Source organism: Pituophis catenifer, unplaced genomic scaffold, assembly GCF_029215685.1.
Source record: "Pituophis catenifer annectens isolate HBS135680 unplaced genomic scaffold, rPitCat1.0.hap2 SCAF_2, whole genome shotgun sequence".
In the NCBI taxonomy this organism is placed as follows: Eukaryota; Metazoa; Chordata; class Lepidosauria; order Squamata; family Colubridae; genus Pituophis; species Pituophis catenifer.
Genome location: NW_027256882.1, coordinates 78,523,379 through 78,546,180, shown reverse-complemented (window position 1 = coordinate 78,546,180; position 22,802 = coordinate 78,523,379). Strand labels below are relative to the sequence as shown.

General features: G+C 37.0%; 2 protein-coding genes across 2 annotated transcripts; one reads left to right on the top strand and one right to left on the bottom strand.

The window, feature by feature from the left end:
* Positions 1-137: 137 nt before the first annotated feature.
* On the bottom strand, positions 138-4,290 carry MKRN2OS (MKRN2 opposite strand). The gene is made up of 5 exons (XM_070937004.1): positions 3,971-4,290; positions 3,623-3,672; positions 2,807-2,969; positions 697-952; positions 138-466 (listed from the first exon to the last, which is right to left on the bottom strand). The coding sequence occupies exons 1-4, from the start codon at positions 4,186-4,188 to the stop codon at positions 718-720; spliced, it is 666 nt and encodes a 221-aa protein (XP_070793105.1). The 5' UTR covers positions 4,189-4,290; the 3' UTR covers positions 138-466; positions 697-717.
* A 1,948-nt stretch (positions 4,291-6,238) lies between these two features.
* On the top strand, positions 6,239-22,161 carry MKRN2 (makorin ring finger protein 2). Its single transcript, XM_070937000.1, has 8 exons — positions 6,239-6,395; positions 7,585-7,713; positions 8,840-9,027; positions 10,633-10,940; positions 14,226-14,440; positions 15,983-16,093; positions 20,934-21,078; positions 21,643-22,161. The coding sequence occupies exons 1-8, from the start codon at positions 6,367-6,369 to the stop codon at positions 21,784-21,786; spliced, it is 1,269 nt and encodes a 422-aa protein (XP_070793101.1). The 5' UTR covers positions 6,239-6,366; the 3' UTR covers positions 21,787-22,161.
* Positions 22,162-22,802: the final 641 nt, after the last annotated feature.

Below are 22,802 nucleotides of genomic sequence, written 5' to 3'. Positions count from 1 at the left end.
ATGTTTTATGACTATTAGCTTAATACTTCTAGAGTTAATTAACCTCTACTATAGTCTTGGCTCAAAACGTTCTAGTTACACCATGTATGTTGGAGATTGCTTAAATCAATTAAACAAAAAAGTCAATTTTTTTTTATTTCTGTCAACCAAAATTTTTTGCTACATTATACCAAATAAAAGTACAGTACATTTTATTCATATGGTTGATAGTTATATGTCACTTCCAGCCCTATGATTCTATGAAAGCTGAATTTAATTTTGTTGGTTGGTAGGAATTTCCCTTAACTTCTATTCATGAATACACCCACAGAAAGAAAAATGTCATTGTGTCTGCTTCAGTGCCATCTGGAGCAAAATTAAAATATTAAAAATTGTTTTCCACTTCCAACAAAACAGAAGTGTTTCTTCTTCCTTGATCCCATCCATTTTTTTTCTGTTTGTAGATTCTTAGACTTCGTATCAATGTCTATAAATTAAAATAATGCTAAATATAATTATTTAGCCAAATAGAAAAGATGTTTATTAGAAAATTTACATTGTGATTCAGTTTCTGCAGTTTTATGGATAATAGGAAATAGTTCTGATTTCTCATGGATTTCTGTCCAATTAAGTATGATGGTAATGATATCCACTTTCCTTATAACAAGATAGGAACAACACCTTATGTCTTAACTTGAATATTTTAATTTTACTTACAGTAAGTGCTTTGGTCTAAAGTCAAATGGCATTAGTAGAAGTACTGCCTTTTTGAGCAGGATGGTCAACAACATAAAAACCATTCTTGCATACTTCCTTGTAGATGGTGATATATTTGGAAGCTTTTCTTGTTCGGGGAATTACAAATTTCTCTGTAAATTCATTTTTATTCATTTGCTGTTGCTTTTGGGCACTCAACACACAATTAATAAATGTTAGTGCAAATGTATAACAATTATGGAAACATTCTTCATACCTGTTAAATAGATAAAGAGAAATGAGTCTCAAAGTAACAAAAACAAAGCTCCTGCATAACTACTGTATATTTTATGAACTTCTGGTATATTTATAACACATTTTCTCAATGGGAATAGAATTCTAAACAACTCTTAACTTATTTAACATAATTATCCTGCTCTTTAACCAAAATTTGTATCATGCTCAGCTAGAATAGAAATAAATAGTGGCAGCCTTATAAATAGAATAGATTTACAAATAAGAAAAAGTGGCAAAGAATATTGCCATACAAGGATACTGCAGTAAATTAATTACTAGTCCTGTGCATCCTTTGAGCATTATTTGAAAATGCGAGTTTAGTAACTTTTTCCATGGAAGGCTGAAATTAGATTGCTTAGGTGATTGTAGGAAAGTATTGCACTTATCATGAAAACGCAATGCCCCTATTGTGATTTTAAAAAGCAAATCTGTTTATAATTTTCTGCAGATCAAAAAATATTTTTCAATTCACATGGTAGCCACCTAGATTATTCTCATTAGGAGGTCACGTAGTTCCTCTCCTTCAGATGATAGCAAGATATGCAATTTATTTTTCCACACAGGCTACTTTTATGGAATAAAAGTATAAAATTCTGCAATTGACAAGGAGCTCAAAATTATTCCGATTCCAATAAATTAATGGCCCAGTTGTGGTCTTCTTAAATTTAGGACTAACTATTTAATTTATTGGAATCGGAATAATTTTGAGCTTATCAAATGCAGAATTTTGTATGAAAGTTTCATTCCATAAAACAAGCCTGTGTGGAAAAATAAATACTTTGCTATCATCTGAAGGAGAGGAATGATCTTTATGATGATCTATACGACCTTTCTTGGCACATTTGTTAAGTGAAACACTGCAGTTGTGAGTAACATAGTTAAATCTGGCTTCCCCAATGACTTTGCTTGTCAGAAGGTTGCAAAAACTGATCACATGACTCAGGACACTGCAGCCATCATCAATACATGCCAGTTGCCAAGTGGCCACATTTTGATCATGTGACCATGTGGATGCTGAAACAGTTGTAAGTATGAAAAACGGTCATAAGTCACTTTTTGCAATGGTATTGTAACTTCAAATGGCCACTAAAGAAATGTTTGTAGGTCAAGGACTACCTGTATCCCAATTTTTCAAAAATGTATTTTGAAAATATCTTTCTAGTTTGCTTCTGAAACCAGTTTTCTTTTTCTGTCCCAAACATATAGAAATTACATATAGAAATATTATGGAACACTGGAAGTGCTTTCTGTTGTAAAATAATCAATAACCTTCCAAACTTTTATCACAGGTGGTTTAATTTCAATCTATTTGTTTAGGACTCTTGTTAAGTAAATTAAACACAAATAGTCCTTACTTAACGACTGCAATTGGGATGGGAACTCCATCACTGAATGATGCAGTCGCTGAGTGAAAGATCACATGATCGTTCCTGGCGTACAGTGTCAGTTCTCCTGCAATCATTAAGCACAATGTGAATGTAAGTTGCAACTTACAATTTACTGCTGGCTTCTCTGCTGAATTTGCTTGTCAGAAGCCAGCTGAGAAGATTGCCAATGGCAATCATATGACCATGGGATACTGCCACCATATAAATGAGCATTTTTTTTGGTGCCATCGTAAGTTCAAACAGTCATTAACCCAGGAGTACCTCTATTTCTTAGTATAGGCTAATGAAGACAAAGGTTCTGAAGAGGTTTATTCTGTCCAAATGATTGCATGAGACTCATCTGTAACTCAACCTAAGCAAAGTCCAAAAGTTTAACATGTTAGTTTTGCTATCTTAGAGGCAGTCTAAGATAGCAAAACTAACCAATACCATTTTGAATTCTGTACCTGTGTGGAAGCCAAATATCTGTTGCTGAAAATTGTCCTAGATAGGTATCCCATTGGTTAAGGAGACCATACATATCAGGCTGCACTAGTGGAATGCTCACACATTGTTCCCAGCCATATTCAGCAATGGTAATACCAGTTTCATTGTAATTATACACCAAACCTACAAATACAAGAACAGATGAGATCAGAAGGGCATAACTGCTCTGTATACAATGGTAATATGGAAAGCCTGGTTATCATATATTAATAACCATTTTTCTCATTCTGTTATAATTCTGAAAACACTCTTCCTAATTGTAGCTAGGACACATATTTATTTATTAACAAATTTGTATGCCCATCCATCTAACCAATAGAATTTTGGTCAGCAAACAGAAGAAAAAAAACACAATAATTATGTGTCATGAAGTTAGTGGCAACCACCTAGATTCTCTCCACAATACACTATCATAAACTATTACATGTACTTGCATAAAAAACATATATGCTATACTTCACTAAACATCCTGGTTACAGTACCTGGAGGATAGAGGGGGAACCCAGGTCTTTATGGCTTTCTAGAAGGCCAGCAGGGTTGGAGCCCTCAAATCTCTGGGTGTTCCAAAAGGCAGAAGCTGTGACAGAAAAGGGCACATTTCCTAGGCCCCACGCTAGGTGACACTGCTTCATAGCGGCCATTTCATATTGCTATCAGCACTGCGTGTAACCAAACTACTTTGTAGGATAGAAAATACAAATTGTTTGTCCTGTACAGTATATACTTACAATGCATGAAGACTTCATATTAGAAGGTTGATTATATGTTTTTCTTACCATTGGTATTAGTTATTCCAACATGAAGGTCAGAATCTCCATCATAATCTCTGAAAAGACATTTAATGTTTCACTTTGGAAAAAGACATTAGAGGGTTTTTTTTACTTATTTGAAGAGTTTTTGAAAAATAGGCTGACGTAATGCTATTCAAATACAATTAGAGATACAAAAGTTATTTGCTTAGCAAGAGTTATTACTTCTAAAAACCTCTGAGCAAAAAGCTCTCCAGTAATCAGATGTGTAAAAATCCTTTTCTACATTGGTGCTTGCCTTATATTCCAGTAATGATAGAAGGCAGCTTTTATATGCCTTGTTTCTAACCATAGAATAACAAGGAAGACTCATACCTTAGAAATGTTCCTATAGTGGGCTTCAGTAAAAAAGCACATCTTTCTCGGTGTCCATTAACAAATGGGCTTGGAATACTGATAGGTGCTTCTTCCAGACTTCCGTAAATCAACCTTTGCCCACATAATGGACAGTTCTCGGGAACTAAGCAGCCAAAAATGTCTTTGTCACAGTGGGTGACTTTAATTAAAGCTCTCTCTGAGTCCAAAGGTTGCATAATCAGTCCTTCCTTGGGTAAATGAACCTGCTTTCCAACTTGTATTTAATAAACAGAAGCCAGTAGAATTGGACATTGAAAGAAGGAAGAGATTAGTTGAGAATGACAGGTCCCAATACCAATTCTTCCTCTACCGTGGACTGAATTAACAAATGAGATACAAGATATGGGAGGGACAGCTTTTACTGGACATTCTTTTAAAGAGATAGTGTTCACTTTTTGTATTAATTGTATCTGGTACTTGTGTGCTGACTTAATTTTTGATAAATAGAAACCATCACATTTGTTTGTTATTTAGTCTGTAGAATAACCTGTTAATTAATGGTAAACAGATACATCTCTATAGATCTATCTCCCTTGATTAAAATGAGAAATAAACAAATTTAGAATTACCACCATCTCTTCCTGACAAAGATCTTCTGACTTTTGCAATATAGGCAAAAATGTAAACTGTTTTCTAGTTTATTTGGTCATAAACCAAAACTTTCCAAATACAACCCTACTATTCTTGTTAGCTGTACTGGCTGAGATTTTCAGGAACGGCAGTACCAAATCATCAGGAAGAAACCAGATTGGGAAATATTAATTTTGTCCTCGGCAGGAAAAGATCAGCATCCTAAATTTAATGCTGGCTTATCATACAGTTATTAAAGCCAGGGGATGCCTTCTCTTTTTATTAATATTCTATTACCGTAATTTGAATAATACAAATTTATTCTGACATACAAATGAATGCAAAAAAAAAAGTATTGCAGACAACTCACAATGTTCTCCAATAAAAACATAGATATGAAAGATCAAATAAAAATTAAGATTTCCAGATCTGAAACAGTTGCATACTTCTCATAAGCTACCAGATATCAGAGTACAAGGACCTAATACCACAAGTTTCCAAAAGTTCTATCCCCAGTTCTAATTAGCTACTCTCTGCACACTGCACAGGTTGTATGTTTCCACAAAACATAAGCATCAAGAATATTTGCATCAAATTTGGAGGAAATGCTGATTTTCCAATTATTGCTTGACATAACTAGTTGCTATCTTTACAAAATCAGAAGGTTCATTTAACTGCTTATCTGCTTTATATTACACTGTTTTATGCTATATAAACTATTGTCTACTCTATCCTTACCTTTAGTCATGAGACTGCTGTAACACTTTCCTGATCTCTATGCTCTGCCTTTTAATCTATATATTTTACAAGATAACTTCAAAAGGAGAATACAGCAGGAAGAGTTTGGGTTAGATGGGCTGTAAATTGATTTAAAATGTGATAATTGTTTAGCGCCAGAATCGTTGCCAATTACTCCACATACACTGAAGTTTTAGGATACTCATATTTTCTCCGTGTGTTTGTGTACACATACAAGACGGATTTGCTGATTTAAAATGCATTTTATAAGTTGAGTTCTGATGCATCTATATAGCTCGATCTTTCAAGGTATGGCAAGATAAATCCTTTAATGTCCCAGTTTCACATCATCTTTTTCCCCCCTGCAATTTAAATCATTTTATCGCAATAAATCTACATCAATAGACTGCATGTCTATTTCGCGCGTCAAAAACGAAGACCTTCTGTTGCTTATTGTGAATGTCCCTCCATTCCCTGCCAGATAGGCAACAGGAATCATAGATATACCAAAAATAGCGGATCCCGACACCCTATCACTTTAAACTGAGGAGGGGACATTCTGGCCGGCAATCTCGCTTCCACCAAGGCGGCCACTGTCCCGCCTTCCGGATGTACTGTATACCCGGGGAGCCGCGTTAGTCTATGGTAGCCAAAAAGCAGGAGACTGCCCATTTCCCAACTGACAGTTTTTTTTTTATTAAAAGGCGGCTTTCCAATAGCTTGTCAGTCTGGAAGAGGGAGGCCGATCTCCTTCCGATATTTAATTTATCATAATTGGCCTTCCTGCTGAAAGATCTATACAGCCCACCCTCTCGCGTGTGAAGGAAAGCCACTCTCTCTCTCCTGCTCTATGGTAGAGCGTTTCATTCATAATTTCCGGCCGGAAACTAGTTCCTGTAGCAAAGGCCCGGCTCTCTTTGTTTGGGCTCCCAAACACCTTTCCCTTCCTCTCCCTCCCCCACCTCTCCCCGGCGCTACAGCGGAACCAAAATGCGAGGAGCCGCGCAGGGAGGAGACATCGAAGCAGGAGCGGTGCCAAAGGAGACATGAGCAGCACGAAGGACGTGACCTGCAGGTCTGAGGGAGCAGTTACCGCTTGGGATGAGCGCGCTCTGCTTTCCTCCCCACCCCGAAAAACGGACGGGCGCTTGGAGAGGCTCCGCCCACGGGGACGGAGGGGGGGGAGGGAGGGAGGAGGACGGCACCGAGATGCCTCCCGGCTCTCTTCGTCGGTCTCCTCCATCTCCGACTAAGCCTCGAGAGGAAGGGAAAAGCCGGAGAACCGATGGCTCCTTGTCCTTGTTTCGCTAACTCGCCAGCCCATCCCTTTCACGCGGTCTCTAGTGGCCCTCTTTCACTTCCCCCAGTTGTGTGTGTGTGTGTGTGTGTGTGTGCGTGTCTGTTGTAGCCCTTCAATATGCGCATTACACACAGAGAGACCTTTTTCTGCTAACTCGCCACCCCATCCTTTTCATGCGGTCCCCAATGACTCTCTTTCACTTCCCCCAGTTTTGTGTGTGTGTGTGTGTGTGTGTGTGTGTTGTAGCCCTTCAAAATGCGCATTATACAGAGAAGAGCTTTTTCCACTAAGTCTCCATCCCACCTTTTCAGCGGTCCCTCGTGGCCCTCTTTCACTTCCCCCACTTTGTGTGTGTGTGTGTGTTGTAATCCTTGAAAATGTGCATTACGCATAGGGGAGCTTTTTGCAGAACCCCTTAAAAGATCTAAACCTCATTTCCCCTAAATGATTCCTAAAGGAAAGTGTTTCATAGGACCAAGGCCTTTGTGCAATTGATCCACAAAACACCTCAACACCTCTACAGGTCAATCAGATCAGTTCCGTTCTCTTAGTTCCTTATTATAAGAGATTTGAAGTTTCACACAGGATGGAAGAATGGCATTAATCCTGCGGATTGCTGATTTGCCCCAAAGTCTCTCTTTATTGATAATCAGGAATCTTTTTAGGATATAAAGTACATGCGTTCAGAATCTTAAATATATATTTTGTAAGTTCTTTTAAAAGCGCCAATAAAAACAACATTGCTAGAGGAATCAGTGCAATTTTATTTGAACCATGAGTTTAGAATCAACCTCTTATTTTAGGACATTTGTATATTTCAGTATACAGATATTTCACATTCTGCTTTTCTGAACTTTCTGGAGAAAATCTTGGCAGATTTATTCATGGGCTTGACAAATATTGAAAGAAGAATTATGTATTTTGACATCTGTTGCTGTATAACTTTACATTTATATTATTGTAGGTATTTTGTACAAGGAGTATGTCGTGAAGGAAATAGGTGTCTGTTTTCCCATGACTTGTCTACCAGCAAACGATCTACTATCTGCAAATTCTATCAAAAAGGACAGTGTGCCTATGGAACTCGCTGCAAGTATGTGTTAGTTTCCAAGAGAAAACCTGCAGTTATTTTATTATGTTAAAGAAATTTAAGAAGCTGGTTATTGTTTGTGTACTTCTTGTACTATGTGCCAGTGCATTTCTTGTAATTTCTTATTAGCACTGTTTGCTGTAAGATGATTGGGAGCTGAAGGAATCTGAGAAAGCCTCTTAAAAGAGGAACTTTTGAATTTTGATAACTGTTTTAAAAGAAACTGCAGAGAGATATGGTCTATAAATAGGTTTCATTTTTAGCGAGATGGCTTTCTAAAGGTTTGCAAGTTTAGCACCCCGATCATCTGCATATCTACTCCAAAATAAGTGAAATTCAGCAGGTCTTACTCCCAAATAAGTGACAAGTTTGGCAACCTCAAAGTATACTGATAATGCAATGTTCAGACCCCAACTGTTACAAGGAGGAAAGACTCTCATGACTTTGTAATTTAATTCTTTTTTTACTTTTTTACTTGAACTCCAAAATCCAGTTCAGATATAAATTATATGTTAAACTACTGAGAAGTCAGAAATCCTGATCTATTGTAAAATACCCAGAGATTCACCAATAGATGCTGATTTACTTTCTATACATATCCACATTTTAAAATTATAATCCTGCATGTGCTTGAATATTTATTTTATTAAATTCAGCAGATTGAATTAAGATTGTTAAACTAGAATATATGACAATAATCCATATTGAATTTAATGAGTGGCTATATCGGACTACCAAACATTACCATGAGTGAAGTTTTTTTTTTAATCATCTGGAATTCTACTATATATCATTATATTGCTTTACAATTAAGTTATATGGAACTTTGAATTTTACAGGATCTTTTATATATAGTTTTAGTTATATTATAATGTTAATCACTCAGGATTTAAATAACAAAAAGCCTGTTAATTCTTACTTCTTTTATCTTCGGCATCTTTCTCCTAAGATTAGAATAATTTAGGTTCCTACATTGAGATTATCAGTTCTGTGAAACAAATCCATATTGCAAGTATTGCTATCTTTCAAACCATTAGAAATTTCGCAATAGCAGAGTCTTATCTTTGTGATCAATGAGCTTTCTGAAATACATGTCTTTATAGGTTATTGTTGTTTCTCATTTGTTAAGATATGATCACGTTAAACCTCTGGGGTCCTCTGCATCCGGGGGCCCAGTGGGTTCTAGACCACTTTACATTGCTGCACCACCATTCCAAAGACTTAACTCTCCATCAGAGCAAACCCCAAGTGTTACCAAAAGTAAAGTACACGAATCTGGAAAACGTGAAAAGAAAACCTTAGTGCTCAGGGACAGAGGTGAGTAAGAATGGGTCATTTTTTAAATGGATTTTCTTTTTTCTACTGGTTCTTTAAAATGTAAAATCTTTCAATCAGGTTTTATTCCTGGTTAGATTACAGATATACCCATATCATTTTGTTGGAAGCAATAGAGAAGCTGTTTGTTATTGGTTTCTAAGTTTTCTTTTAAATCTAATCTGCAATCCTGGTATGGTGTACAGCCTCTCATCAAAGTATTAACCAAGCTTAATCTTGTTTAGCTTTTTGAAGTCAGCCATGATCAGCCATCTATCTGGACTTGACTAGTTCTTCGTGTCCTATCTTTTCAGTTGTTTTAAAGCAAATAGACCTATTTTTTTCTAAAAAAAACCCCAACAACCTATTTTACTATGAAAAGTAACGAGTTGTATATAATTTTCCTCTGTCATTTACCATAATATCCATTCCCCTTATATTTCATTTGCCAATAATGGCAAGTATGTTATACAAAGTGCAGTTGTTCAAGCCAAGGATAGATACATCCAAAGTATTTGCTTTACCAGACATCTGAAAATACAAGGCACATCTAAACACTTAATGATCATCCTTTGCCAGCTCTCTGTAGAACCAGGTATTTGGACACATATGGCAATTCTCAGCATTCCGTCCATTGGAGGCATAGTTCATCATATTGGTTAAGAAACGTTTATGTAAGAAAGCTTCCAACATGTCTCATACCATTCATACCTACCTATATCTTGAGGTGAAGATATTTTTTTTACTATTTCTAGCAAATGACAGGGAAGACCTTTTTGGTGCTGGCATCGTGGATATAGAATGGCCTTGTCTTAGAAGCTTGCCTGAAGTCAGTTGAATTTTTTTTTTAATAACCTGCTAGGGTTTTATAGATCCTGACTTTTGCTTTTAAATATTTTAAGACTTGCTTTTTGTGGTTCGTATTGCAGTCATTTTTTAAATTTATGTATAATATCCAGAGGATTTTATGGGATAAATATAAAGAAAATAATCGGGTCCACTATTCTCTCATTTGCTAGACTGACCAAGAAATAGATGCTACCTTAAACTGTGTAGTTAAGGGCAGACCTGATTCATAATGGGTGAAGTCAGAAAGTAAGTTTAGCTCCGGTTCCCACCTCAGTAGTGATATTGAATTTGCATTTCTCGATGTTCTTCTCCCTGATTGGATGGCTGCTACTTATGGAGGGAGAATAGTACGAGCTGTGTTTGGAGACTCATGTTGTGGCCAAAATATGCTCAAGCCTCATCTCTAAAGTCCTTGAAACAAGTTCTTTTATGTGCACTCCTCTGGTTGTCATTACTGGTATTTTGTTAATCTGCAATGGTTTTCATCTTCTGTTGTAAACTAAGAGATTATGTTGCTGCTGCATGGTTTTGTAGGCAACTAATAGCCATAACTTTGTGGTTTTACAGTATGCCACTGGAGATTATAATAATTACTATGCTTTGAAGTTGAAAGCAGATTTTCCATGTTTGATGGAAGCACATCAACTGCTATTAAAATTCAAGCTTAGAAATACTTGCTAATTCCCCCTGCTTTACGGATTCCATGAGAATCATGGCCTGTTTTTAATGTGATCAAATATTTTTTCTTCCTATTCCAAGACTTATGTGGAACCAATGAAGAAAGGGCAAGGCCTGGGTCAGTAAGTGACTTGGCATGTTGCAGTATGCCAGCTGACATACCAGAAACAAAGCCCCATTCGTATTTAGATGCTATCCGCAGCGGGCTTGAAGATGATGCTGAACCTGGCAGCTCATATGCATATGATGAACAGTTATGTCCCTACGCAGCAGCCGGCATGTGCCAGTTTGGGGACCGGTGCCTCTACCTCCATGGGCAAGTGTGTGAAATCTGTGGGTTGCAAGTACTCCATCCCTTTGATCCAGAACAGAGGAAGGCACATGAGAAGGTAAACCTGACCAGAAATAAAACTAACTTGGCTCTGTTATTTTCAAATCAAATCATTATTTAATTGACCAAAATAATCAGGCCAACTAATATTACAGGATGTAAAATATAAGAATGACAAAAGAGTGAACAATTGGGTATGTAAAAATGAGGAACTGGTCCTCATCTGATTTACTAGCTCTTGCTATGCTAGTGGCCAATTCCTGGTGGATTTTATGTACTGTTGCACAAAACATGACAACTGTGTATGTTATGGGGAGGGGGATAGGTATTACCACAGGTTATAGACTTACCATATTTTTCGGAGTATAAGACACACTTTTTCCCCCCTAAAAGGGAATGAAAATTTAGGTGCGTCTTATACACCGAATGTAGCCCCGCCCACCCACTGGTCCCCACCCTTTGGCCTCTGCTTCCCAGCAGTTTACCTCCTTGCAGCAACCAGCAAGAAGAAACAGCTGGTTTCAGCTTCAGCACAGCCTAATTAGCACAAGTTGATTGAATTGGCCTCCCGACTCGCAGCTGTTTGGCTCTCAGCTGTTTTGCAAGGCCTCTGCTGCTTGCTGCAAGGAGGTAAAATTCTGGGAGCAGATTTTTTTTTTCTTGTGCTAATCAAGCTATGCTGAAAACGAAAATGAAAGTAAAGCAGGCTATTTGCTGTTTGCTGCAAGGAGGCAAAATTTCTGGGAGGCAAGAGGCAGATTTATTTTTCTTGTTTTCCTCACCAAAAAAGATAGGTGCATCTTATAGCCTGGATCGTCTTATACTCTGAAAAATACGGTAGTCTGAAATCAGTATTGGGGAAACGAGTATTTAAAATATCCTTCGAAAATTATCACTGAAGAAAAGCATGCTTAGCCAACTCAATTTGCCCACAAGGGCATAATCATTCCTTGTGTGGGATCTTCTATGTCTTCCCACAGAAGCGGCTGAACAGACAACATAACCAAAATATAAACGTGATCAAAGGTTTAATGCAAACCTAATGGAATGCTTTTTATTTTCCATTAGAAGAAATCACTGTATAAACCTTGGATTTGTATAGTTTCTCTCCTCTTTCAGACCTGCAAGAAAGAAATTGCAGTACCCCATAACATCTGAATATGGAGAATGGTAGCTTCGTGAAAAAGACTATATGATTTCTCTACCTAATCACACAGTGAAAAAGCATTTTAAGTCTTTAATAAAAAATGTCAGAAAGAAATATGGGTCCAATCATATTAATTCTAACTTCTTTTATATTTTAGAAGAATGCATTTGTTGTTCATTGTATGTTGTATAAAATTATTTGGATTATTGGAAGAATGTACCTAGTCTTGTTTTAGATCAATGGTAGTCAACCTGGTCCCTACCGCCCATTAGTGGGTGTTCCAGCTTTCATGGTGGGCGGTAGGGGTTTTGTCTCTACTTTATAAATCACCATTACTGTGGAACCGGTGGGCGGTTAGAAAATTTTACTACTAACAGAGATACAAAAGTGGGCGGTAGGTATAAAAAGGTTGACTACTCCTGTTTTAGATCAATTAATGTTCTCTAGTAACATGCAGATTCCTTAATCCAAGGGCATATGGCTCATAGAATCAAACAAAGATGGCCCTCATTATTTTTGCTTAACAACTGCAGAAACAAAACTAGACATAAGATGTTGGTGAAACACACTATACTTTACACATGCCCCAAAACCTATTTCTTCCTATTTGCACATGCATAAAATATACAGAATGTATCCCAAAAGTCCTCCTCCAAACATAGCCATATGCCTAAATCCTTTAATAGGGATAAGAAGATCTAAGCTATATTTACTAACCGCAGATAAGCAGAACTGTGGTTAATTGACCTATAGATTATAGAAGCCACCTGTACAAAATATGGTTAGATTTTTTTTCTCTAATATGACTTAAGTGAACTTAGAAAACCATGGTGAACTGTAATTAGTTTAAACAGATATTTTTGACTGATTCCGCAATAACATGAAAGTAGGAGAGGAAGAATTGCTTAGTTTAGCATTCTATTCTGAATATAACTCATTTATGAATGAAGACAAATATACATGTCCCAGACAAGGTTGCAGGGTCCAATCCGGGTCAGTCACTGGCATAATCATTTACCTGTGTGTGGCGGTTCTCTTGTGCTGCTAAAATCCCTGTTTGAAAAATAAACATACAGGTAATCCTTGACTTATGACCTTTTGCTTAGCAATTGTTCTAAGTTACAACAAGCCTTCCCAGACTACATATGACAGTTCTGGACTCCCCCAGTCACATGGTTGCATTTTGGCTCTCAGCAGCTGGCCCACATTTACAGCTGTTTGCAGTGCCTCACAGTTACATGATTGCAATTTATGACTTCTTTGCTGGAAACCAGTGTTTGGTTTCTAGCAGAAAAAAACATTTGTTCCAGACACTTAATTCACTTAATGTCCACAGCATTTGCTTAATGGCTGCAATGATTAAGGACCAATGTGAAAAAGGTCGTAAAATCAGGCATGGTCAGGTGATGATCCACTTAATGTCCAGCATGACAAACAACCATAATTCTGGGCCCAATTGTCAAAAGTCAAGGACTATCTGTAATTAAATTTTTGCAAGTTTTTTCTTTCCCTTTATCAGTTTTTCAATCAGCCTATTTCCCTTTTAATTTCTCATTTCAGGCACTCTGTTAACCAATATTACATTAAAGTTAACACCTACAAATGTTAAAAGTTATTCATTCCTGTTCAGCTTATGACTTAATGTGGCAAACTTTGTTTATCTGTTGTATTGGCTGCATGTTGTGGAGGTTCCCTATACACACTGACCTGGTTCATTTGTCATCCTGTGATTTGTGGCTCATTGTGTAAAAAGTTGTGCTCATTTATTTAGCTTTATAAAAGGTACAATTCTGTTATCCCATAATTCTGTTCAGTTCCCTTTAAAATCCAGGTTGTTGTCCTGTATCTGTATCATAGTTTTTTCTGTCTGATACCTCAGATGCCAGTGTTATTTATAGCAGTGGATTATGTCCTATTTTTCAGTAAGAACAGAATGACTGGTAGTTTTTAATAAAGTTATTTGGTATTATGTAATCCAACTTTATTAGCGGTGGTTCTTGCCAATAAAATTGAGATGCTAAAACTTAAAGTCTTCAGTGGTATGCAGCGACAGACCTTTCTCAGTTGTAGTCCTACTTATTTCAGAGTAAGCTGCTTTGATTTTAATGAACTTGTGTTTTACTGTAAGCATACTATTTTATCAATCTAGAGTAACCACTCCTTTCCTCTATCTCTGCCTTCTCTTCCCCTATCTAGATGTGCATGGCTAGCTTTGAACATGACATGGAGAACGCTTTTGCCTTCCAGGCAAGCCAGGACAAGGTGTGCAGTATCTGCATGGAAGTGGTTTATGACAAGCCATCCGCATCCGAAAGAAGATTTGGCATCCTTTCAAACTGCAATCACACCTACTGCTTGTCCTGTATCCGTCAGTGGAGGGGGGTCAAGCAGTTTGAGAATCCCATCATCAAGTAAGTTCCCATAGCCTGCTCTTCCAAAACTTTATTATGTTTCCTTTCAAACTGTTCAGTCCTTATAGCTTAAATAAATGATAGAGTAGCTAATAGTTGACAAGGATATTCACAAAGACACGTAAATTGGACAAAATATGATGGTGGATTTCTCAGTTTCAGATTATCTTGATTAATTTTAAACTGCTTTGAAATAGATTACAATATTTTTCGGAGTATAAAATGCACCTTTTTCCCAAAAAAAAGAGTGTGGAAATCTAGGTGCGTCTTATACTCTGAATGTAGCCTCGCCCAGCCTCACAAACGGAGATTTCAGAGGCTGAAAGAAGCCTCTGAAAGAAGCTTCAGAAAAAAAGCCTCTGAAAGGCTTTTATCTAAAATAATATGGCAAGCAACAAAAGAAGAATCAGTAAAGGTTCTAACCAAACTATGCTAACAAATCTGGGGAATGACACAATAACCAACAGATCAGAAGAGGTTAATCTATATACCAATACCAAAGAAAGGAGATTGAACAGGGTACAGATAGTCCTTCAGAATAAAAGCCTCTGAAAGAAGCTTCAGAAAAAAAGCCTCTGAAAGAAACTTCAGAAAAAAAAGCCTCCAAACAGAGCTTTAGAAAAAAAGCCTCCCCCCCCTGCCCCCCAGCTCTGTTTTAGAGGCTTTCAGAGGCAGAAAAAAAAGCAAGGCACAGAGCTCACAACCAATGAACCTGTTGCTAAAATTCACCTCTGGGAACAGCTGATTGGGGGTATCCCGGGGAGGCCGATCTACCCACCAATCAGCTTTTTTCTTATTTTCCTCCCCAAAAACTAAGGTACGTCTTATACTCCGGTGCATCTTATACTCTGAAAAATATGGTAATTTCAAACTGCTTTAGAGTGGGCTTTGGGACTTTGATTTCTGATTATTGTCTTCGTTTGGACATCAGTTTACAGACTAAGGTTTGGTGCTGGCTGATTTCTGCATCATTATTAATGCTATTAAGCACAATGTTTTTCTGTTGCTGTTTGCCATGATTATATTCATTTTTTTTCAGACAAATTTTAGATGTTCTTCAAAGTTCTAATCTGTCTTTATTTTATTTCAATATTTATATGAAACTGATAGGAGTTCTCCAGCAGATTTTGAGCTGGATGGTGCTAGTTATTTCTTAAGTTCAAGTCCTGCCACTTTTTTTAAAAAAAAAAAAATCAAAGACCAACAAAGTTTAAATATTGAATTTTCCAGAAATGAATTGGCGCTCTTCAAATGCTGTGAAGCTTACTTTTATTATAAAAAGTTAATTTGCAGGAATGAAAACTTAGATCTGAAAATACAAAGAGGATGGACTTTTCTTAATAAAGATAATGCTTAGGTTTAATAAAATTACATGGTAGATGCCTTCAAAATCATGATAAATGGAAGGGTAATTTTATTCAGAGAACCTTTGGTGTGTGGTTTTTTTTTTTTTTTTTTTTGTTGCTTTTTCTTCTGTTTTTGAGTTAGGTAAAATAGCTTCTTCAACAACCAGTATACTACCTTTTCTTTTTACTACTCGAGGTCCTGTCCAGAATGCCGTGTGGTATCTGAGTTTGTCATTCCCAGTGTGTACTGGGTAGAAGATCAGACAAAAAAGAATGAACTAATTGAAGCATTTAAGCAAGGGGTTGGGTAAGTATTTGTACAAACATTTAAGACCATTTGTAAGACATTTTTGTTCTGTGCTGTGCCGCTTAAAACTGTGGCTGAATGAATGGATGGTAAACAAGGTCTTCCTGTAAAGAGGAGTAAGAGAATTCTGTATGACCATTTATTTTCAACTGAAGCAGAGTTGTATGTTGCAAAATAGGACCAGCTTCAGTCAATCATTTCAAACCGCATGTACATCTCTAATCACTGTATGGGTAATGCATGCTACACACACTTCTTTTCTATGAAATCAGCCACCACACCAGTCTAAAAGCATAGGCAGTTGTATTTCTGAGGGGTCCTTGGTGCTTTCGGAGCTTGGTAGTTTTCCTTCAGACATTTCATTACCCAAACTAGGTAACATCATCAGTCCTAGTAAGGAGTGGGTTTGCTCTTAGTTGTTTATTATTATTATTATTATTATTATTATTATTATTATTATTATTATTATTATTATTATTATTATTAAAAGTTTATATTCTACAGGCTGCCTTGTCAGTGTTGGTGGGAGTGGTCTTGGAGGTTATTTGGTTGGGCTGTTTACTGTTAGCTTATTTGGCATTTCCTTGATTGGGATACCCAATCCTCATTTCAACCCTGAGCTACAAATGGTACCCAACCAAAGAATCCCCAATACCGCTCCCACCAACACTGACTGGACAGGACATGCCACTAGAATATAAATGGAGAGCACACACCATTCCTTACTATCACTGATGATGTTATCTAGTTTGGTTATGAAACATCTGCAAGAAAACAACCAAGCTCAGAGAGCACCAAGGACCCCCCCACTCTCCATTTCAGCCCTGTAAAAGAAATATGCTCCTTGATTGTATTTTTGTGCTTTGAAGAATAACAGGGATAATAAAATGCACTTGCCTATTGTTGCTTATCTGAGCCATTTTTAATTGCCTGGGGCCTCCTTGTTGAGCTCTTGGGAGAAGACACTGGAATTTCCTAAAGAAGAGGCTGTGGAGTGATTTGGGAGGTGACTCATAATTTCACTGGTTTGGTGCTTTCCAACCAACTCACAGGAAGAAAGTTTGGCAAGACAAGCCATCACTAGATGTCCTAGAGCTATTCTCTCGTATGCCCCATTTTACTAATTTATCCTTCAGTTTATGAGACTCAAAGTCTTTCTGAAACTGTTGAATTAGGAAAGATCATTGGGTGCACATCTCCAGCATGAAACTAAAAATTAGCTACATACTACTACAAACTACATACTACTACATACTACTACAAACTCTGGAGCCTGGATAGCTCTGCAGACTAAAAGCACTGTAATTTAACACCAGCTGTCTGCAATTAAAGTAAGTTCGAATCTTGCCAGGCTCAAGGTTGACTCAGCCTTCCATACTTTCTAAGGTAGGTAAATTGAGGACCCAATTTGTGGGGGCAATAAGCTAACTTTGTATAAAATATACAAAAGTATGAAGGCTATTGCTTAACGCACTGTAAGCCGCCCTGAGTCTCCGGAGAAGGGCGGCATATAAATCAAATTTTAAAAAAAAACCTCGCAATTTCCTTGTTTTACTAATTTGTCATCAAAAGCATCTCTAAATCTTTGTATGAAATTATTATTTGAAAATGTATCATTGCTCACAATGAGTAGGACTGTCCATCTTGGCTGACACTTCTTTCAGCAGACCAAGAACAAAGGGGACTTTGATCTGACCTGTAGAAAATCCTGTTAGTTAGCCTGCCATGAACAAATCACATGAGTTTTGAAAGTTGGGGCTCTTGAGTTTCTTCAAATTTCTCTGGTAGACTTCCAGAAGAACAGAACAGCATTGGCTTTCTGCTAAGATAAGCCTTAACTTTACTGCCGTGCTAACTGTATCACAGTGTTTTATGGGTGTATTATCTATGTATCTTGCTACCGTTGCTACCGCCTCAATCACGTGTTTTACAGACAGCTGGGTGCTTCAAGGGCTGTCACCATATTCTAGACTGGAAGGTGAGATCCAGTGCCTCTCAGACAGTAGTGAGGCTTACAAGATTGTTGTTAACTTTTTGAGGTCAAGAAATAAGCATCAGAGGTTCTAGGAATACTTTTTATTGTTAGAAGGGGAAGTAAGAGAATCTTGAAAGTCTGCCACAGTTCCTCCCTGTCCCATCTTATATCAAACAAATTCAAGGCAGGGATTAGGTCCTTTCTCAGGACTTTCCTTGACCCTTAATGATTCACTATCCCCTTTTTTCCTTCAAAAGCCCAAATCTGTATTTTGCATATATGAAAGACTGTGTTTTCAAATCATATTCTTTTGCTAGAACATCTTTCATTGATGAAATGAACATCTTTCATTGATTTATTGAAGTTATCAAATATATTGTACAAGTAGCAAATTCAGAATGAAAATGTGAATAGGTTTAAGAAACATATTTTGATCAGTGTTTTTGTTGTGGGTCAAGTCGAGGGATGAAACATTTCACCAAACTGGTTTTATTTGAAAAAACAGTGTTCAATATACACCATATAGTACTAATATAGTAGTCCAGAAATTTTGAATGCTCAGACACTGAAAATTTTTAAGAGGATATTGAACAACCATTTGTTTGAAATTGTATAGGACTTCCTGCCTGAGCAGGGGTTCGACTAGAAGACCTCCAAGGTCCCTTCCATCTCTGTTATTCTATTTTATTCTATTCTGTTCTGTTCTATTCTACTCTATTCTAATTCTATTCTTTCAACTAGTATTTAGATAAATGTACGTTATGTTCAACAAAATGACACATTTGTAATTCTGTGACCTTCACTGCTAGTCTCTAAAAAGTTTTGTGTGTGACTCTAAAAAAGCTGAACTTTCGTTGTTTACATTATGTTGCTCTCTGTTTATGGAGCATTTTGCTTATCAGTAACATCAGGAACTGTGCTGTTAATAAATCTAGAGCTGAAATCTGAAGCTGTTGATCAGAACACACAGATTAGATTTATATTACATAATTTATATTATGGTTTCAGTTTGAAGTCTATAATATATACATTTCCATAGAAATTAAAACTGATTGTTCGATTATTTACCCATGATGGTCTCCAAATAACCTGTGGAATAAATCTCTATGTGCACCAAGATAAAAAGACCCTGTGAGTTTATATTTTGCAAAGATGTAACTGGAAAAGATTCAATGGTTTGGTTAAAAGTCTACCCTAAGTGGGAATATAATTTCTTTCACTTCTGTTATTTTCTTTGCCAAATGAGAAGTTTAACATGTTTGACTTTGACTTACTTGTCAGATTTCTCATGCTACATATAATTTATTTTGCTGTGTATCAATCATTAGTTCTGTGTTGGAATATGAGTCCTTGGCATCAGATTAATTGGAAGTACAGTTAACATTTTTCATGTGCTATAAATAGCAATAGCACTTAGATTTATACACCACTTCACAGTGCTTTACAGCACTCTCTAAGCTGTTTACAGAGTCTCAGCCTATTGCCCCCAACAATCCGGGCTGTCATTTTATCAACCTTGGAAGGTTGGAAGGCTGAGTCAACCTTGAGCCTGGTGAGATTCGAACTGCCAAATTGCAGGCAGTTGGTAGAAGTAGCCTGCAGTACTGCATTCTAACCACTGCCCCACCACAGCTCTTTAAGAAATATTTGAGAATGAAATACTAGATGACTGGTAAATATTGTTCTTATCTTCAAAAATGGGGGAAGAGAAGAATCAGGCAGGCAGGCATTTGGCATTTATACTTGGGAAGATTCTGGAGTAGATAATCTGTGGTGGTGGTGTCTGTGTGTGTAACAGTATTGACTCCTGCAATGGCATGGACAAGGCCCATGCAATTTTCTTGGCAGCATTTTCATAAGTGGTTCACCATTATCTGCTTCCTAAAGCTGAGAGAGCCCAAGATCACCCAGTTGGCTTAATGCCTAAGTCAGGATTAGAACTCAAACTGTCCTGTGAGTTTCTTGCCTAATGTCTTAATTTCCACACTAGACTATCTCTTAATATGCCCCAAAACAATCCGTAATTAATACGGATTTGTTAATAACTTGTCTTATCAATCTATTCTCATTATTTTTGGTCTGCTTCCTTAGCAGAACATAGGAATGCTCTAGAGTTAATATATCTTGATTTCAGCAAAGAGTTTGACAAAGTAACCCATTACATTTTGACTAAGAGGGTAATCATACAAGGTGTGAGTAGCAATGACAGTAAATGCTGGCTTGGAAATCATATTCAAGAAGTACTGGTGTGAGGAATCAAGGAAAGTGCCACAAATGATTCTAGTGGCTTTTCCACATCTTTATTAACTCCATGGTTGACTTAAGTGGAGAGAATGCCTGTCATACTTCAGATTACATAAAATTTAGTAGGGTAATTAATATTACTCAATACATAACATTCAAAATTATCTTTATAAGTTGGAGAAACGGGCTGAAAATAATAGAATAAAATGACTAGAGAAAGAACAAGAAAGTACAAAGATCTGAGTATGTTTCATTTTGACAGTGGCAGTCAGGAAGAAGTGGTTTTGTAATATTGTACATTTACAGATTGTTCAGCACGGGTTATTGCCAATATTATCTGAGCGAGAAAAGGAAAGGCGTTGGTGTTTATTCTAGCATATAAATACAGCCAAATGTTTTAAATATTGAATTGCTTTCCTTTATACTTTTGTCATCACAATTCCCATTTCAAAATCATCCCAAAAAATATGCATCAGGCTTGCTTTTAGGATTGATCTCTCTGTAAATTGGCTTTATTTTTCTTTTTAGAGCCACTAAGCTCCTTGAGTTTTTAATAATACATTGAGCTGTCAGTCTCCACATGAGTAACCCTGATACGCATTCTTCACCCTCTTAATCTAGGAGAAAGGCCTGCAAGTATTTTGAACAAGGAAAGGGGACTTGCCCATTTGGAGGGAAATGTTTGTATCTCCATGCTTACCCAGATGGAAGACGAGCTGAGCCAGAGAAGCCACGAAAGCAGCTCAGCTCTGAGGGGACAGTCCGGGTAAGAAGATACATAACTCTCTCTATATCCTGTCTCAGCTTCCCAAAACTGCTGGGATCACTAATCATCTCCTTTCATTTGAGACAACACATGCTATTTTGAAAACACCTGAATAGTTGGTTTAGCAGGAACACTTTATCTGTGTTATATAATAAATGTAACACAGACAAAATAAACCTAGTCCCTACTTTGACAATCCACTTGTTTGTTTCCAATTTAGAACCTAATTAACCTCAATAATTTTAAAATTGCAGCTTGCACTTGCAATTGTGACAGTGGTGTCATCACTCTTGGCAAGCTACCCTGCTGGTTTCTCACAAGCAAAGTCAATGGGGAAGCTGGCAGGGAAGGTTGCAAGTCACTCTGGTGTGAGTCCCCCCCCCACACACACACACTTCCCTGCACCCTCCTTCCTCAGCCTCCTTGTGCTTGCACAAATCCACAGTGAGGTGTTGGGATGCTGCCCTGGATGTTAAAAAAAAAGCTGTAGTTATAAATCCAAACAGTGCCTTAAATATATTAATAAGAGATATGTGTGAGTAACTAATATGCCTTCTGTTTTAGTTCCTCAACTCTGTTCGTCTGTGGGATTTTATCGAAGACCGAGAAAACAGGACGCTGCCAGTTACCAATGATGATGTCTCTGAGATTGGAGAGCTTTTTATGCATCTTTCTGGCACAGATGCCGAATCTGCTGCTCCTCCCTAGACTACCACAAGATCTCTCCCGTGTCCATATTCCATTTTGATCCTTCTGTTTCTTCAGTAACTTTGTACCACAATGTTAGAATTATTGTGCCATGGAGACTGAGGTCCTGGTGAAATTCTAGTATGAGTGTCACTGTAGAGCAAAAGTGTTGAAACATCATAAAATGAGTGCTTGGAATAAAAGTGATAGATGTAATCATGAAGAGAAGAACTTTTCTATTAGAAGGGAAAGAGCAGCAATGTGTTTTTAGTTTAAATGAATATTTACTCCCATTTTATTGAAAAAAATCTTGCTATTCTAAGATTTGAGGTAGATCCAAGTAATTGGAGGTTGTCTTTTAATATTATAATATCTTAATAAAAGAACGGAAAAATACATTTAATTATCCATGTCAAATATATCAGTGTGGTTTAAAATTATCAGACTCTGTTTTCAGGGTTGTTAGCAAAAAAAAACCCCACGCCCTGCACGTGTCCAATTTTTTTAAAAAAGTGATTTAAAAAAAAAAATGGCCATGAGCATTGTTAATGTATTTTATAAGCAGCATGGTTACTTAAACATTTGCCGCACTAGCTATGCTACAGTTCTCCTGGCTTAAGCTGTACCCATTTTTCCATTTTAATGCAACTATAACTAACCACATTTAAGATTATTTGTAGGAATGAGATATCTAAGAATGAAAGTACAGTCAAAATAATCCATGTTAGTTATATGATTTTCTTGGAAGCAATAACCAAGATTCTACTTATACATATAAGTAGAGAATTCCTTTGTTAGTTAGCTCCAAGTAGGGATGGATTTTCAGAAATAATTGTTTTAGTTCCAATATGCCTGTTCAAATATTGAAGTAAAATCTGTTAAATCCATATATGGGTAATTTTTCCCCTTCCATTTAATTGTGTCCGATTCTTGGAGACTGAACAAGTTCCTGCAGGTTTCTTGGTAAGGGTTTTCAGAAGTGGTTTGCCATTGCCTCCTTCCTAGGGCTGAGAGAAAGTGACTGGCCCAAGGTCACT

What these genes read in the sequence shown, in the direction of transcription:
- MKRN2OS (XM_070937004.1), bottom strand. Translation starts at nt 4,188, where the DNA reads ATGCAACCTTTGGACTCAGAGAGAGCTTTAATTAAAGTCACCCACTGT. An exon ending in TGGAATAACTAATACCAATG is followed by an intron (nt 2,970 to 3,622) that starts GTAAGAAAAACA and finishes TTGTATTTGTAG; the next exon opens with GTTTGGTGTATAATTACAAT. An exon ending in GATATTTGGCTTCCACACAG is followed by an intron (nt 953 to 2,806) that starts GTACAGAATTCA and finishes TCTATTTAACAG; the next exon opens with GTATGAAGAATGTTTCCATA.
- MKRN2 (XM_070937000.1), top strand. Translation starts at nt 6,367, where the DNA reads ATGAGCAGCACGAAGGACGTGACCTGCAG. An exon ending in GCCTATGGAACTCGCTGCAA is followed by an intron (nt 7,714 to 8,839) that starts GTATGTGTTAGT and finishes TCATTTGTTAAG; the next exon opens with ATATGATCACGTTAAACCTC. An exon ending in GCATTTAAGCAAGGGGTTGG is followed by an intron (nt 16,094 to 20,933) that starts GTAAGTATTTGT and finishes CTCTTAATCTAG; the next exon opens with GAGAAAGGCCTGCAAGTATT.